This window comes from Amblyomma mixtum, chromosome 6 (genome assembly GCF_055824585.1).
Source record: "Amblyomma mixtum isolate Tamu chromosome 6, ASM5582458v1, whole genome shotgun sequence".
Classification (NCBI taxonomy): domain Eukaryota; kingdom Metazoa; phylum Arthropoda; class Arachnida; order Ixodida; family Ixodidae; genus Amblyomma; species Amblyomma mixtum.
The window spans coordinates 126,340,634-126,356,920 of record NC_143017.1 but is presented as its reverse complement, the minus strand read 5'-3'; the positions used below and the strand labels follow the sequence as shown (position 1 = coordinate 126,356,920).

Below are 16,287 nucleotides of genomic sequence, written 5' to 3'. Positions count from 1 at the left end.
TATCCGGAGCTTTCCACTACGGTGTCCTTTATAGCCTGAGTTGCTTTGGGATGTTAAACCCCTCAAACCACAAGCCTTAAAGCTATAGGCAAGTGCTAGAGCACCATGAAACAAATTTTGCATTTTTATATCGTTAAGGATATTCCAGGATTTTGTTGGTTTAAAAATGATGGTCGATTTCTGTAGTTAGGCCATATGCGGACTAGGTGTGCCAACAGTTCGGTTTTCCCTTCGGTTCCAGTGTTCACGGACGGCAGTTGTTCAAATAGCAATACTGGGTTAATGCGGAATTGGCCATTCTTTCCATTCATAGATCCCTGGGAGCTTTCCTTTGTTTATTGTTTATTTGGTACCTGCATCGCCTTTCGGCATTACAGCAGGGGGGGGGCACTTTCACATTAAAAAAAACAAGAAATCATGCACTTAACGTGTGAAAAAAAAGGCTTCATTAGGTAGAACATTAACAATATGTGGCGGCAAAGCATTCCATTCGCGAACTGTTCGCAGAAAAAACGAGTAACGGAGTACGTCGCCTTTAAAGGGACAGTGAGGAGAGCACTATCAATATTTTTTTTATAGCAAAATCCGATAGTTCAGCATGTCATGGCTTTGTTGCCACTTGGCCGGCAGCGAAAGATGCATTTATTTCTAAGAAATTTGGATTTGAAGTTGAAAAAGTTTTTCCCGCCACTCTGATTCAAACTTGGGATTCTCCTATGACGACACAAGACTAAGTGACGTGAAACATGATGTGCAGATGACGTAACACAGACTCCGTGATTTCTGGTGTCCAGCGTCCAGCAGTACGGCCTAGCAGCAGCCGAAAAGAAAGCTACCGCCGGCCGCACGTTGAAGGCATCTATAGGCTATTGCGGCTGTCGCTACAGTCGCTTCGCTTTTGTTTGCACTGCCGTTTTGCCAGCGTTACGATGGATTTCATTCTCGAAGCTGTCAACGAAGTTCTCGCAAATAGACACCTTTAGCATACCGTGTACCTTGTTACCGCTAGCGGAACACCGGGAGCCCGCCTAACGCCGATGAGCAGGCGCCGATTGATCCCGATGCTTCAGGCGCGCGCGTAGCTGCCGGGCACGTGGCGCCATCTGGCGATGTCAAGGAGATTTGCGCATGCATTGGCTGCGCCTCAGTGATTTGTGGTTTCTCAGGTCCTAGAGTTGGTAGAACCATTGGTTCTAGCAACACTGCTTTGTCCTATGACGTCATAACGCTTGTACTTGCGAGTTTGGCCTGTGGCGGCGATACCTGTATTTTGGTTCTTGCTCTTTTCTACGTTACAAGAGCTTTGTTGTCAGTACGAGTGGCGTTTTTGTAATCAGGAGCTGGTATTCTATCGATACAAGCCAACTTCAATTTCTCCTCAGTGTCCCTTTAAAAGGAAGTTCATAAAGCTTTAAATTGTGGTCCCTTCGCTTCAAGACATAGAAAGGCGGCTTCAAATATTTTGTTCCGTCTATACCAGTCTTGGAATAGAAAATGTTATGTGAAAATTTTAATCTCAGATTTCTTCTTCGAGTTTTAAGTTCTAGCCACTGAAGATTCCTTTTTCTTTCTGAGATACTGAGTGTCCTGGAATAATTTCCAAGTACAAAGCGGACTGCCCTATTTTAAATTTTTTCCACGTTATCAATAAGTTCTTGGCGTATTGTTGCAGCGGTGATTCAATGTGCCACTGCCCTTCTATGGCAAGTGCTGCCGTCGGTGGGACTTTGGTTGCTTGGCAGGGATAAGACCTGGGTTGACCTTCCCAAGCAGCCTCTCACGATTAAATAAGCTATTGCCTAACATGGTGGGCAGGGTGCTAGGTATACATACCTGAGCAGGTGGGCAGCTTGCCTGCCACAATACCCTTCAGACAAACTGAAACACAGACAGACAAACACACAACAGCTAAATGCGGTGATCAGGCACCCTCAAGCTGCTTTTGCCTCATGACCCCGAACAAGTCATTGGAAATAAAGTTTTGAAGTTGAAGTTGAATAACCACTAAGTGCTAGTGCACTAAAGGAGAAACGTACATAAAGTAGGAACTGATCTTTATTCCTCTCCCGAGCGCCCACATACAGCACAGTGTGGAGGCGTTGACAGTCCTTCATGATTAGTCACACTGCCACTTCCTCAGATGTCCTCACTGCAAGCACCTAGCACAGGGCATTCTTGTAGTGGTAACCAGGTGTACTCTTTTCATAGCCAACTGCTGTAGGCACACCACAGCATCAAAGGCGTCTCTTACCCCAATCTCACTTTGAATCCCCGCAGTTGTTCACATACGTCACAAGGAAGTTCTTCCTGAGCAGGGCTGACTTCTTTGTTAGCACAGCTTTCCTGGCCTGCTTGCAAGGAGCACATGATGCACCTGCAAACAGCCAAGGCACAACATACTGTATGTACAACAGCAGAAGCAAAATGATCAACATCGACTTACCACAAGTAGGACAACAGATGCTGACACTGCACAAAAATAAAGTAAGAACTTTGTTCTTATGCATGAACCATCTCGAAGGATGCCCAACAAGGCTTTGAAAACTGAGGAACCATGAAGCACATAAACACTGATTCTAAGCATGCCTTGGTAAGACTTCTGGGTGGAACATTATGAATCAGACACACATATCTGGTGCTACAGAAAAAAAACTTGGCCAACACTTTCTGCGCTTGTGTTCTCTAACAACACATAGAACAAAAATTAATCTAGTACTCTAGTTACTACAAAGTATGCAAAGCCAGTAGGCATCAGCAGTGCTGAATGGCAGGCAGCAAGAATCGTTAAGGGCCGAGTAAAACTACTGATATCCAGTTTAACCTTGGAACTTGTCTATTCTGAAGTCGTGCATTCTGGAGGGAAAGCAACAGCTACACACACTAAGAAACTACTGCTGTAATCTCAAATGGGCGAAGGTCTAACTACTTTTATGGCACACATATTTAGTGTGTCCGGCCAGAAGTTATTCTTGCTCAGCGCTCCAATGATTCTAACTGTCTTTTTAGGAGCTAATTTGGATAGTGATTTTATTATCATTCCATGCACCAAGCTTTTGGTCCAGGGCAAACCTGCTTAAAACTTCTGTGGTCGTATTGCTGCATTGGCAATTGATGGACCAGTTTTGCATTTTGATATTCGTTTATTGATAGTATTAGTACGAAGTTTTGATTGCTCTGTCATTGCAGCAGTGGTCTAGTAGCACTTGACCTCGCCTTGTGTAGAGCAAAACACCTGTTGCCACTGCGCTTTTTGGCCAAGTTGTCCTTGTGCCATTAAAATTTGCCGATAGACATTCAGAAATTGTAATTATTTGCTAATTTCATTTATACAGTAATCATATTTTTCTTGATAAATATGCATTTTCTTTACATTTCTACATTGTGGGAGCCACTAGTGATGAAATACTAGTGATGAAACAAGAATCTCATAACTTTTATCCGACATTTTCAATGCTTGGGCTACACAGATAAAATTCTTGTCTGCAAGTGCGTCCACAAATGTGGGCGCTACTGAAATGTGCTGAAATCTAAGAAATCTTGCATGACTTTTCAATAATTCACTTCCATGGGGTGCTTCGGTTGTGTTTTATGCATTAACAAATTTTTCCTCTCAGCAGATATGTCTGACATCTTAAAGGGTTCCGCAGGGACGATGTCTGCAAATTTCACCTTCATTGTAATATTGCCCATCACCATACAAACTTGAATTGCAATATCTAATATTACTGACATTACCAGATTGATCTCTGCTACTTGCACTGATATTGCAATGCATGGTAACAGCAGGTTACCAAAAGGCACACCTTAACAGCTGCTAGCATGGTTAGCAAACATGTATTGAAGGCTTGCATGGGAGTGTGGCCACTGCTTTCAGTGGAGCCGATATATTAACTCTATAGGTTAAAGTGTGATGGAGTGCATCTAGATGGTTTTCTGGTACCAACCCGCAACTTCCACGGTAGCAGTACACGCCTGGCTGAAGTAGGTTTCACCATGCAGGACCAGGTTGCGCTCCAAGTGAGCTGTCAGTCGGCCACCCAACTGCTCAAGCACATAACCTACTCCGCCCACTCCAATGCACAGCTGCATGGCATCCACTGCACACAGTCTCTGGTGCAGTGAACCAAGATCGCCCACGACGGCATCACCAAGGCGACGGCCACGCAGTATTGTCTCGCAGATCACAGCCTCTTGCTTTTCACTGTCCGCCCACTGAACAACCACCATCTTCTCAGTGACCAGGTCAGCTGTGGCCGGACTGAACGTTGATGTGGCAAACACGGCACCTTCCAGGTTGGGACAGCGCACGCACGACCAGTACTTGGAGGGTAAGCGGAGGGCTGAAAGCCTGTCCACATTCTGATCTATGGGGATCAGGTCTTCTTCGCTGCGCAACCGCTTTAGGTTAGGGCCCTCATCATGCTGAGCCTGTTTTGGGGGTGCCAGCGGAAGCGTGTCTGGGAGGAGTGTTGCTCTGCCGCGCGGGATCCTCACCTGGGAAGCAAAACATATGCATTTGCGACTTACCAGTGAGACATTTCAATCACGCATCGTAATATGGTCTCGCTGTTTCCGATATCCACATTTCGCCATCAGCCCTGTCGCCAACTGCTGCATGCGCCCCTTGCGTTCGCTGTGTTGAGAAGGCCCCTATTGTAAATCGCGACACTTTCTTGCAATGTCTTGGACTGTACGGCGAAAGTGTAACTGCCGATATGGGCGGTGGTCCTAAAGGCGGAAGCTTCCTTTTCGACTCATTACAGAAACGAGTATACCCTGTTCTGCGTTTCACTGTTTTCTTTTCAACCCTCGGAAGACAGCCTTATTTTAAGCAGCGCGTTGCTGGGTTCTTACCTCTTTGCCGCCTATGAGGTGCACATAGTCGCGACAGATCTGGCCCGGGTCGAAGTGCAGCTCGCACAGCTGGCTGTCAGGGCGCAACGTACCGGGCGTCAGCTCGAGCCGTTGCTCCCACACTTCCCTGGCAGCAGCATCGCGAGGCACTCGAAACACGGACACTGGGCGGCCTTGTTCGCGCTGCAGCGCGGATTTGTTGCAGCCAGGCACACAGCAACGCACCCAGTACATCGGTCGCTTCGCCATCAGCACGAACCTCGATGAGACGCAACTGCGGTGAAGCCGAAGCTCCAGCTTTTACGTTGCCACACGGGCGATTATTTCCCCACGCGCAGCAGCTCGCTGTCTGTTCCAAACGTGCATGTTTCCAGGTGCGAAGTTCGATGATGATTATGACAGGGTACCTAGCCACCCTAGTATAACTTACGACGACGAGCAGTTAACGCTTAAAACACAGTAATGGTATGGTGTGTTCAGTCACGGAGCACACAGCTTTCTGTCACAAATTCGTGCCGAATAAAAGTAGTGTTTGTGATCAATGCCAGCGTTACTGTCGTGGACTGGCCGGGAGAGCAAGACGTGCCCGTGACGCCCGTAGCGAAACTTCCCGTACACGCCAATTTACATTACAGTTCTAAAGATTTTAGCGTCGAATGTGGCCACACAAACAAATCGTACACTATCAGCAACGTTCCTTGCAAAACCGAAACTGCCGAAACTTCAAACTCGGCTGTGGCTCCGGCTGGTATGAGGGTGGATGGATTTTACTGGATACAGTTTCTCTGTAGAGCATGGAATCGCCTAGCTTAGAAAGTTTTAAATGTCGTGTCAAGTTTTAAATGTCGTGTCCATGTGGTGCGAGGATGCAATCTATGAATGCATATCCTTGTGCGTACAATCACGATAAGGTACGAGCCTCCTTGGGTACGAGGGCAAACATGACCTCCGAGATGGTGTACCGCGTTCGCGCCACTACAATGCTGTTTACGAAACTTCACATCGAAATTTGGGAGCGGCCTGCTGTTGGGCCTGCGTTTATTTTGTAGTGGTCGCGAGGTTGGAAGTGGAAGCCTCAGTCGTCGCCTCTGAACTTTGAAACACGGGTGTGTGTGGAAGGAGAGGGATGGAGAAGCGTCCTCTTGAGGGCCGTTTCACATGCTGCGACTAGAACGAAAATAGTCGGCCTAGTCGGTGACGCCGCAGTGCGATTTTCGCACAGTGCTTTCACATGCAACGCGTACCCAGCGAATTCGGTCGGAGGGACACGCAAGGTTGCTCGATGTTCGCATAGGCAACCCACGATTAAACGCGGCAGAAACGCTGCATGGAATATGTTTATGATGTTATGACCAGCGTGTTTTTAGATGCAAGGCAATATTTCGCATGTTTTGATTAGAATAAACAGTTTTGCTTACGCCGCGGGAATAGCTCCCACGTGACCCCACGCCGAGACGGCGCGTGACGTCACGTCACGTGCGAGTTGTTGCCGCGGCGGGTCTCGAGCACCTGCGCTCTCGCTCGCGCGCCTGGAGACTGGTCGTGGCCGCGGCAGCTGCTCCCGCGTGACGTCACGTCACGTGCCGTCTCGGCGCTGCCCATTGGTCAGTCGCAGAGCGAACACACCGACGCTGCGACTGGATTCCAGCCGGATGGAACTTGGTCGCAGGCCGTCTGCGGCTAGACCGACGGCCCTCTCCAGTCGCAGACCGACAGAATTCGCAGCGTCGCAGGCGAGAATCGCATGCATGTGAAACGGCCCTGACACGTGATCTGGTAGCCGCGCGTGATTTGAATGCAGCGATGTTTCTGAAAAGAAAGCTTCGCGCAGTCATGTGCTACCAACGGTGACGCAACGTCTACGGCGTTCGCGGAGGAGCGGTAAAAACTTTTCTGCTTCTGCGCAGCTCTTGAGACATAACTGCGAACAAGAACGACATTCACATTAGGAAGACACTCGTACGAAGTGCGTGTGTTCGTGTGTGGGCCTTTCTAATGTGAATGTGGTTGTTGAGTTGCAGTTTTGTCTCACGCATGCAGCCAAATCGTCCAAAAGCTCATTTTACTGCGCAGCTCTTAGAAGCTTAGTTTATTTCGTTTTAGCAAGAGCTACTCCGAGCTCGGCAGTTTGCAAAGAACGGCCACTTTTGTACGGTTTTTACACCCTTCATCAGTGTGAAACAACTGCATTGGGTCGGGAAATCGACGATACAGCACCGAGAGGTAGGCATGAATCCATTAATTTTTCAACCCCAATTCCAAACATTATAATAGGCCCGTTAACGTGTGATCATCCCATTTTCTATTTTTCTCCCCTTCTTTGCCTCTTCAGGACCAAGATCGGGAGCTTCCATGTCGTGCTGTGCATTTGGATTGTTTTTAGAATGCATCGAGGGAAATGCGGTTACTGAAGATTAACAGCAGCCTTACTAGAGCCCACTGTATTGTGGGATTGGCTTTGGCTGATAGCTAGCTCGCTTTTGAATATTTTTTAAGGCACATTTCAGCTGCTGTTTTGTGCATTACGCAAAACAATGGCGCGTAGAATGACAGGATATTTTAGTAATTAATTTCAAGGCAAATCATCTCAAGCTCAAGTTTTAGCTGTTTTCCAGGTGCCGAGTCTTTATGTAGCCTTCCACCGCGTTAAAGAAACCCAGGTGGCAAATTCGTAATTGGCTTTTGAGGAAAGGAAATGGCGCAGTATCTGTCTGACATATATCGGCGGACACCTGAAACGCGCCATAAGGAGAGGGAAAAAGGTAGGAGTGAAAGAAGAGAGAAAGAGGTGCCGTAGTGGAGGTCTCCGGAATAATTTCGACCACCTGAGGATCTTTAACGTGCACTGACATCGCACAGCACACGGGCGCCTCTTGCGTTTGGCCTCCATCGAAACGCGGCCGCCGCGGTCGGGTTCGAACCCGGGTATTCCGTCTCGGTAGATGATAATTTTTAGATGAGCGTCTGATGATAATTAGATGATAATTTTTAGATGAGGTAGATGAGCGTCTTACCACTGAGCCACAGCGGCGGGTAGAAGCCCAGGTGGTCTGAGTCAATCCGGAGAACTCGACTACGGAGTCCCTCATAGCTTATTTGTCTCTAGCGCATGTGATGTTAGACCCCAAACTTAGCAATTTTTTTTCTTACTCCATAAATGTTCCCCAAAACAGTTCTGACGCCTTAGCTTAACCTGAACCGCAAAATAAAGGACCTGCAAAGCAAAGCTAGCAAGCTGAGCTGACGTTCTTTCTATCAATTAGGCCTGCCCTAAACAAAACAACGTTTATTTTATGCCTGTAATCACCTTCAGATTTGTTGTTTTTTTCTCTTGTTGAAAATGAGCGACCCAAACGTTAAAACCGGCGATAACTGGCGCGCGTTTTCGATTTCGAAGTGATTGATCATTGCGATAAATAGGGCTGTTTTGGTTGCACGTATATGCACCTTTCAAAAATTTCAATGAGTTAACATACGTTGTTGCTCCTCTTTTCGTGGTTTTTATCATACAAGTTGTTCTCGTTGATTCCAACTCTTGGCTACTTTCTCTTGTACTTTAATTGCTCCGATATCGAAGTGCGTAAGTTTGCCGCAACCGCTAGTTGCTCTCGGCTATGTGGGCTACCTATGCTTAATGCATGAGCCCAATTAAACTAGCATATTGATTGCGGCCACTGTGAGGTTGCTACCCATTTTTTGCTTGTTTGTACATATGCTGCAAAAGAAAATGAGCGAAACAAAGAAGAGAAAACTGTCGACTACACCCGGCCCCCTCTTCGTGGGATCTCTTCGACGGCCATTGCTTAGGGTGTGTACAGACGAGCCCACATCCCACAAGCAAAGCATATGTTGACCGGCTCTTCGTTTCGAAAATTCGGGCCGCGACAACCTGAATAACGCCTCAGTGAATGAAAAAACGGATCCGAAACCGAATGGAAGAACGAGCAAGCGTCACTAATGCACCGTTTCTGCTTGGGTCGTTTCTCCACTGCGACGCGATTGGGTGAAAATTTGGAGAGAGTATACACAGCAGTATTCGATAGAAGTGGCCACTGTTTTAGTGAGGTCGAAGTGATAACTGCAGGTCGCATAAACTTTGCGCGTGCCAGGTTGCTGACCCTGTATTGAAGCAATATTCAAGAGTCGAGCTCGCTACAAACAACCTCCTTTTATGCACTGAGTTGCGGTAATCATATAGTGGTCTCAAGAAGCAATGCTGGTGTTTCTACTGAAGTAGCGTATACTTCAGTATACTTCACTAATTTCCCACCCCCATTTGCGGTGGTGAGATAATTATTCCGAGCAGTTACCAAAACACTGGTAGTCCTAGATCGAAGCGCTAAAAAAAAAAAAAAGGCACCCCGTCCGTTATATATTTGCCTACACGCGCCTTCCGGACCTGCCAGCGAAATTCACATCCAGCGCGCCGTTTTCCTGGTCACGTGTCAGCAGGAAGCTCTGCCCCTTGTGGAATTTCTGCGTGAAGCCAAAGCCATCGTTCGAAATGCTCCGAATGCGCTCCTGGAATCCGAATCGACAGCCGCGTTGGCTCAGTGGTTACGGCGCTCGGCTACTGACCCGAAATACGCGGGATCGACCCCGGCCGCGGCTGCTGAATTTCGATGAAGGCGAAATTCTAGAGGCCCGTGTGCTGTGCGATGTCAGTGCACGTTAAAGAACTCCAGGTGGTCGAAATTTCTGGAGCCCTTCACTACGGCGTCCCTCATTGCCTGAGTTGCTTTGGGGCGTTAAATCCCAATAAACCAAAAACCCCAATAAACCAAACCAAGCAACCATTTTATCGAACTTAGTCGCATGGCTTAGTCGCATGGATGCAATGGGTGCTAGGGGTGCACTGGGCACAACCATAACTGGTATGGCCAAAGATCTGTGAGGGTGTTTCACCTGCGGGCTTAAGAGTACGTTTTTGGAACGACGGACTGTCACCACTCCCACCTCACGAGGACGCCCGCATAGCAGAGGATGAGGAAACTGGGCTCATTAGGATATGCACAGGAAATAAGCTAACATACGTGGTCCTGAACTGCGTATATGAGGGGCGTACTTGTGAGGGCGCGGTCACTACCCCCCCTCAGGCGAGAGAAATTTTACTCTGGGAAACTGTGCTGACGCCCATTTCTTTTCGATGAAAAAAGGTTCATCGGAAAAAAAAAATGAGGGTTACATGGTCCAAAAAGGGGCCGATGAGAGGTATAGTCTTGGCAGTCGAGACTTTTCTCTCGTCATCGATGTCCACATTAACGATCTACAAAAATTCATGGGCTCCAGAGACCTCTATTTCTGCCCTGCCCAATGTCCGGACAGCGAGTTTTCATATTAACGAGGCGTAGATATATTAAAAAAGCTTTGCGCCTCCAAAAAAGTGTCGATAGTTCTTGTCGTCCATATTAACTATGGTCTTAGTAACGTGCACGACTGTATACCTTCTCTTCAGCGAAAATTCGCCAGCGTATCAACAACAAATTTCAGTATCACGCATAAGTGTCCATAATAAGGGAGTAATTACTCATTGACGTCCACCCGAGCGCAGCCATACGGCCACAAAGGAAAGCTATACAGCTTTCACAGAAACTTCGTAGTTAAAGAAAAATTCGTCCTGGTCCGGGGTTCGATCCCGGGACCACCGCTACACCGGAGCAGTCGCTCTACCAATTGAGCTAACCGGGACGGCAAGCTTATGGTAGGGCGAGAGCGAATTGATCTATAACTCGAAGTGGGAACAGTGTTTGACCAAATATTTAGGGGAATCCCCCAAGGTGGAGTAGATTTGTAATAAGGGAGTAATTACTCATTGACGTCCACCCGAGCGCAGCCATACGGCCACAAAGGAAAGCTATACAGCTTTCACAGAAACTTCGTAGTTAAAGAAAAATTCGTCCTGGTCCGGGGTTCGATCCCGGGACCACCGCTACACCGGAGCAGTCGCTCTACCAATTGAGCTAACCGGGACGGCAAGCCTATGGTAGGGCGAGAGCGAATTGATCTATAACTCGAAGTGGGAACAGTGTTTGACCAAATATTTAGGGGAATCCCCCAAGGTGGAGTAGATTTGTAATAAGGGAGTAATTACTCATTGACGTCCACCCGAGCGCAGCCATACGGCCACAAAGGAAAGCTATACAGCTTTCACAGAAACTTCGTAGTTAAAGAAAAATTCGTCCTGGTCCGGGGTTCGATCCCGGGACCACCGCTACACCGGAGCAGTCGCTCTACCAATTGAGCTAACCGGGACGGCAAGCTTATGGTAGGGCGAGAGCGAATTGATCTATAACTCGAAGTGGGAACAGTGTTTGACCAAATATTTAGGGGAGTCCCCCAAGGTGGAGTAGATTTGTAATAAGGGAGTAATTACTCATTGACGTCCACCCGAGCGCAACCATACGGCCACAAAGGAAAGCTATACAGCTTTCACAGAAACTTCGTAGTTAAAGAAAAATTCGTCCTGGTCCGGGGTTCGATCCCGGGACCACCGCTACACCGGAGCAGTCGCTCTACCAATTGAGCTAACCGGGACGGCAAGCTTATGGTAGGGCGAGAGCGAATTGATCTATAACTCGAAGTGGGAACAGTGTTTGACCAAATATTTAGGGGAATCCCCCAAGGTGGAGTAGATTTGTAATAAGGGAGTAATTACTCATTGACGTCCACCCGAGCGCAGCCATACGGCCACAAAGGAAAGCTATACAGCTTTCACAGAAACTTCGTAGTTAAAGAAAAATTCGTCCTGGTCCGGGGTTCGATCCCGGGACCACCGCTACACCGGAGCAGTCGCTCTACCAATTGAGCTAACCGGGACGGCAAGCCTATGGTAGGGCGAGAGCGAATTGATCTATAACTCGAAGTGGGAACAGTGTTTGACCAAATATTTAGGGGAATCCCCCAAGGTGGAGTAGATTTGTAATAAGGGAGTAATTACTCATTGACGTCCACCCGAGCGCAGCCATACGGCCACAAAGGAAAGCTATACAGCTTTCACAGAAACTTCGTAGTTAAAGAAAAATTCGTCCTGGTCCGGGGTTCGATCCCGGGACCACCGCTACACCGGAGCAGTCGCTCTACCAATTGAGCTAACCGGGACGGCAAGCTTATGGTAGGGCGAGAGCGAATTGATCTATAACTCGAAGTGGGAACAGTGTTTGACCAAATATTTAGGGGAGTCCCCCAAGGTGGAGTAGATTTGTAATAAGGGAGTAATTACTCATTGACGTCCACCCGAGCGCAACCATACGGCCACAAAGGAAAGCTATACAGCTTTCACAGAAACTTCGTAGTTAAAGAAAAATTCGTCCTGGTCCGGGGTTCGATCCCGGGACCACCGCTACACCGGAGCAGTCGCTCTACCAATTGAGCTAACCGGGACGGCAAGCTTATGGTAGGGCGAGAGCGAATTGATCTATAACTCGAAGTGGGAACAGTGTTTGACCAAATATTTAGGGGAATCCCCCAAGGTGGAGTAGATTTGTAATAAGGGAGTAATTACTCATTGACGTCCACCCGAGCGCAGCCATACGGCCACAAAGGAAAGCTATACAGCTTTCACAGAAACTTCGTAGTTAAAGAAAAATTCGTCCTGGTCCGGGGTTCGATCCCGGGACCACCGCTACACCGGAGCAGTCGCTCTACCAATTGAGCTAACCGGGACGGCAAGCTTATGTGGTAGGGCGAGAGCGAATTGATCTATAACTCGAAGTGGGAACAGTGTTTGACCAAATATTTAGGGGAATCCCCCAAGGTGAAGTAGATTTGTAATAAAGGAGTAATTACTCATTGACGTCCACCCGAGCGCAGCCATACGGCCACAAAGGAAAGCTATACAGCTTTCACAGAAACTTCGTAGTTAAAGAAAAATTCGTCCTGGTCCGGGGTTCGATCCCGGGACCACCGCTGCACCGGAGCAGTCGCTCTACCAATTGAGCTAACCGGGACGGCAAGCTTATGGTAGGGCGAGAGCGAATTGATCTATAACTCGAAGTGGGAACAGTGTTTGACCAAATATTTAGGGGAATCCCCCAAGGTGGAGTAGATTTGTAATAAGGGAGTAATTACTCATTGACGTCCACCCGAGCGCAGCCATACGGCCACAAAGGAAAGCTATACAGCTTTCACAGAAACTTCGTAGTTAAAGAAAAATTCGTCCTGGTCCGGGGTTCGATCCCGGGACCACCGCTACACCGGAGCAGTCGCTCTACCAATTGAGCTAACCGGGACGGCAAGCTTATGGTAGGGCGAGAGCGAATTGATCTATAACTCGAAGTGGGAACAGTGTTTGACCAAATATTTAGGGGAATCCCCCAAGGTGGAGTAGATTTGTAATAAGGGAGTAATTACTCATTGACGTCCACCCGAGCGCAGCCATACGGCCACAAAGGAAAGCTATACAGCTTTCACAGAAACTTCGTAGTTAAAGAAAAATTCGTCCTGGTCCGGGGTTCGATCCCGGGACCACCGCTACACCGGAGCAGTCGCTCTACCAATTGAGCTAACCGGGACGGCAAGCTTATGGTAGGGCGAGAGCGAATTGATCTATAACTCGAAGTGGGAACAGTGTTTGACCAAATATTTAGGGGAATCCCCCAAGGTGGAGTAGATTTGTAATAAGGGAGTAATTACTCATTGACGTCCACCCGAGCGCAGCCATACGGCCACAAAGGAAAGCTATGCAGCTTTCACAGAAACTTCGTAGTTAAAGAAAAATTCGTCCTGGTCCGGGGTTCGATCCCGGGACCACCGCTACACCGGAGCAGTCGCTCTACCAATTGAGCTAACCGGGACGGCAAGCTTATGGTAGGGCGAGAGCGAATTGATGTATAACTCGAAGTGGGAACAGTGTTTGACCAAATATTTAGGGGAATCCCCCAAGGTGAAGTAGATTTGTAATAAGGGAGTAATTACTCATTGACGTCCACCCGAGCGCAGCCATACGGCCACAAAGGAAAGCTATACAGCTTTCACAGAAACTTCGTAGTTAAAGAAAAATTCGTCCTGGTCCGGGGTTCGATCCCGGGACCACCGCTACACCGGAGCAGTCGCTCTACCAATTGAGCTAACCGGGACGGCAAGCCTATGGTAGGGCGAGAGCGAATTGATCTATAACTCGAAGTGGGAACAGTGTTTGACCAAATATTTAGGGGAATCCCCCAAGGTGGAGTAGATTTGTAATAAGGGAGTAATTACTCATTGACGTCCACCCGAGCGCAGCCATACGGCCACAAAGGAAAGCTATACAGCTTTCACAGAAACTTCGTAGTTAAAGAAAAATTCGTCCTGGTCCGGGGTTCGATCCCGGGACCACCGCTACACCGGAGCAGTCGCTCTACCAATTGAGCTAACCGGGACGGCAAGCTTATGGTAGGGCGAGAGCGAATTGATCTATAACTCGAAGTGGGAACAGTGTTTGACCAAATATTTAGGGGAATCCCCCAAGGTGGAGTAGATTTGTAATAAGGGAGTAATTACTCATTGACGTCCACCCGAGCGCAACCATACGGCCACAAAGGAAAGCTATACAGCTTTCACAGAAACTTCGTAGTTAAAGAAAAATTCGTCCTGGTCCGGGGTTCGATCCCGGGACCACCGCTACACCGGAGCAGTCGCTCTACCAATTGAGCTAACCGGGACGGCAAGCTTATGGTAGGGCGAGAGCGAATTGATCTATAACTCGAAGTGGGAACAGTGTTTGACCAAATATTTAGGGGAATCCCCCAAGGTGGAGTAGATTTGTAATAAGGGAGTAATTACTCATTGACGTCCACCCGAGCGCAGCCATACGGCCACAAAGGAAAGCTATACAGCTTTCACAGAAACTTCGTAGTTAAAGAAAAATTCGTCCTGGTCCGGGGTTCGATCCCGGGACCACCGCTACACCGGAGCAGTCGCTCTACCAATTGAGCTAACCGGGACGGCAAGCTTATGGTAGGGCGAGAGCGAATTGATCTATAACTCGAAGTGGGAACAGTGTTTGACCAAATATTTAGGGGAATCCCCCAAGGTGAAGTAGATTTGTAATAAGGGAGTAATTACTCATTGACGTCCACCCGAGCGCAGCCATACGGCCACAAAGGAAAGCTATACAGCTTTCACAGAAACTTCGTAGTTAAAGAAAAATTCGTCCTGGTCCGGGGTTCGATCCCGGGACCACCGCTACACCGGAGCAGTCGCTCTACCAATTGAGCTAACCGGGACGGCAAGCTTATGGTAGGGCGAGAGCGAATTGATCTATAACTCGAAGTGGGAACAGTGTTTGACCAAATATTTAGGGGAATCCCCCAAGGTGGAGTAGATTTGTAATAAGGGAGTAATTACTCATTGACGTCCACCCGAGCGCAGCCATACGGCCACAAAGGAAAGCTATACAGCTTTCACAGAAACTTCGTAGTTAAAGAAAAATTCGTCCTGGTCCGGGGTTCGATCCCGGGACCACCGCTACACCGGAGCAGTCGCTCTACCAATTGAGCTAACCGGGACTTTTTTTTTTTTTTTTTTTTATTGCCAGGATTATAGTCAACATGAAAGGGTACAAGGCGTAAAACATATCAGCCACACTTGGGCTAACATGACACTAAAATTTTTTCAGAGACACCAATGCATCCAGACAAGCAATCCATTCTGGTGGATCAGGGAGCGCTCGATAAACTTCTCTGAGACATACGATACTTTCGATAAAGTGGTCTCTGACAGAACGCACGACAGGTTCGGCATGTTCAAACTGCATTCTCGTTTTCCACAGCGCGTGGAGGCCCAGGACCATGATAAGATCGTACGGTATATCGTCCGAAGCGTCTACCGGCAGGAATCGTATTCCATATGGGTCAAGAGGCAACTGTTTCTTTAATGTGCGCTGGAGAACGTCCCAATGGAAAATCGGGTCCCAGCAATCTAGGAATACGTGCTCTATGGTTTCAGGCTTTTTGCATAAAAAGCAGTTTGTTGACCACGGTATGAAGATGCCTTTTTCCTGAAGCCAGGTCTTAACTGGAAGTGTGTTGGTATGTAGCTTAAAGAAAAAGGATTTAACTGAAGGTAATATTGGCATTTTCTTTACTCTTTTGAGTACGTTTTGTCCAGGGCGTCCACGGTGTGGTAAACGGTATAACGGTACAGGTAGCATGGTGTGAACAAGGTCCTTATACAGTTTCTTCCTACTAACAGTGCACAAGTAGTCTTGTGAAAACCGCACGTTTAACAACCTGAACGCGAGCACTACTTCGCGCAGATAACCAGTCACAGCGCCACATGTGTTCTCACATGACGTCACAATGAATCCTGGCAGAAGTCTACGTAGCCTCACCTGCATCACGGTGCGGAGAAAGGGGTCATTTTGATCCCTTAAGAAAAGAAATCGTGACACGACTTGCCGCAAAAACAAGTGAACCAGACCTAGCCCACCGCACTTGACTGAGATAAACAAATTAG

The 16,287-nt window shown here is 47.9% G+C and overlaps 1 protein-coding gene across 1 annotated transcript; it reads right to left on the bottom strand.

Annotated features, from left to right (window-relative positions):
* Nucleotides 1-2,037: 2,037 nt before the first annotated feature.
* LOC149340310 (uncharacterized) lies at nucleotides 2,038-5,631 on the bottom strand. Its single transcript, XM_089549050.1, has 3 exons — nucleotides 4,855-5,631; nucleotides 3,945-4,494; nucleotides 2,038-2,374 (listed from the first exon to the last, which is right to left on the bottom strand). Exons 1-3 carry the CDS (start codon nucleotides 5,101-5,103, stop codon nucleotides 2,259-2,261), a joined length of 915 nt encoding a protein of 304 aa, XP_089405176.1. The 5' UTR covers nucleotides 5,104-5,631; the 3' UTR covers nucleotides 2,038-2,258.
* Between the last annotated feature and the right edge of the window lie 10,656 nt (nucleotides 5,632-16,287).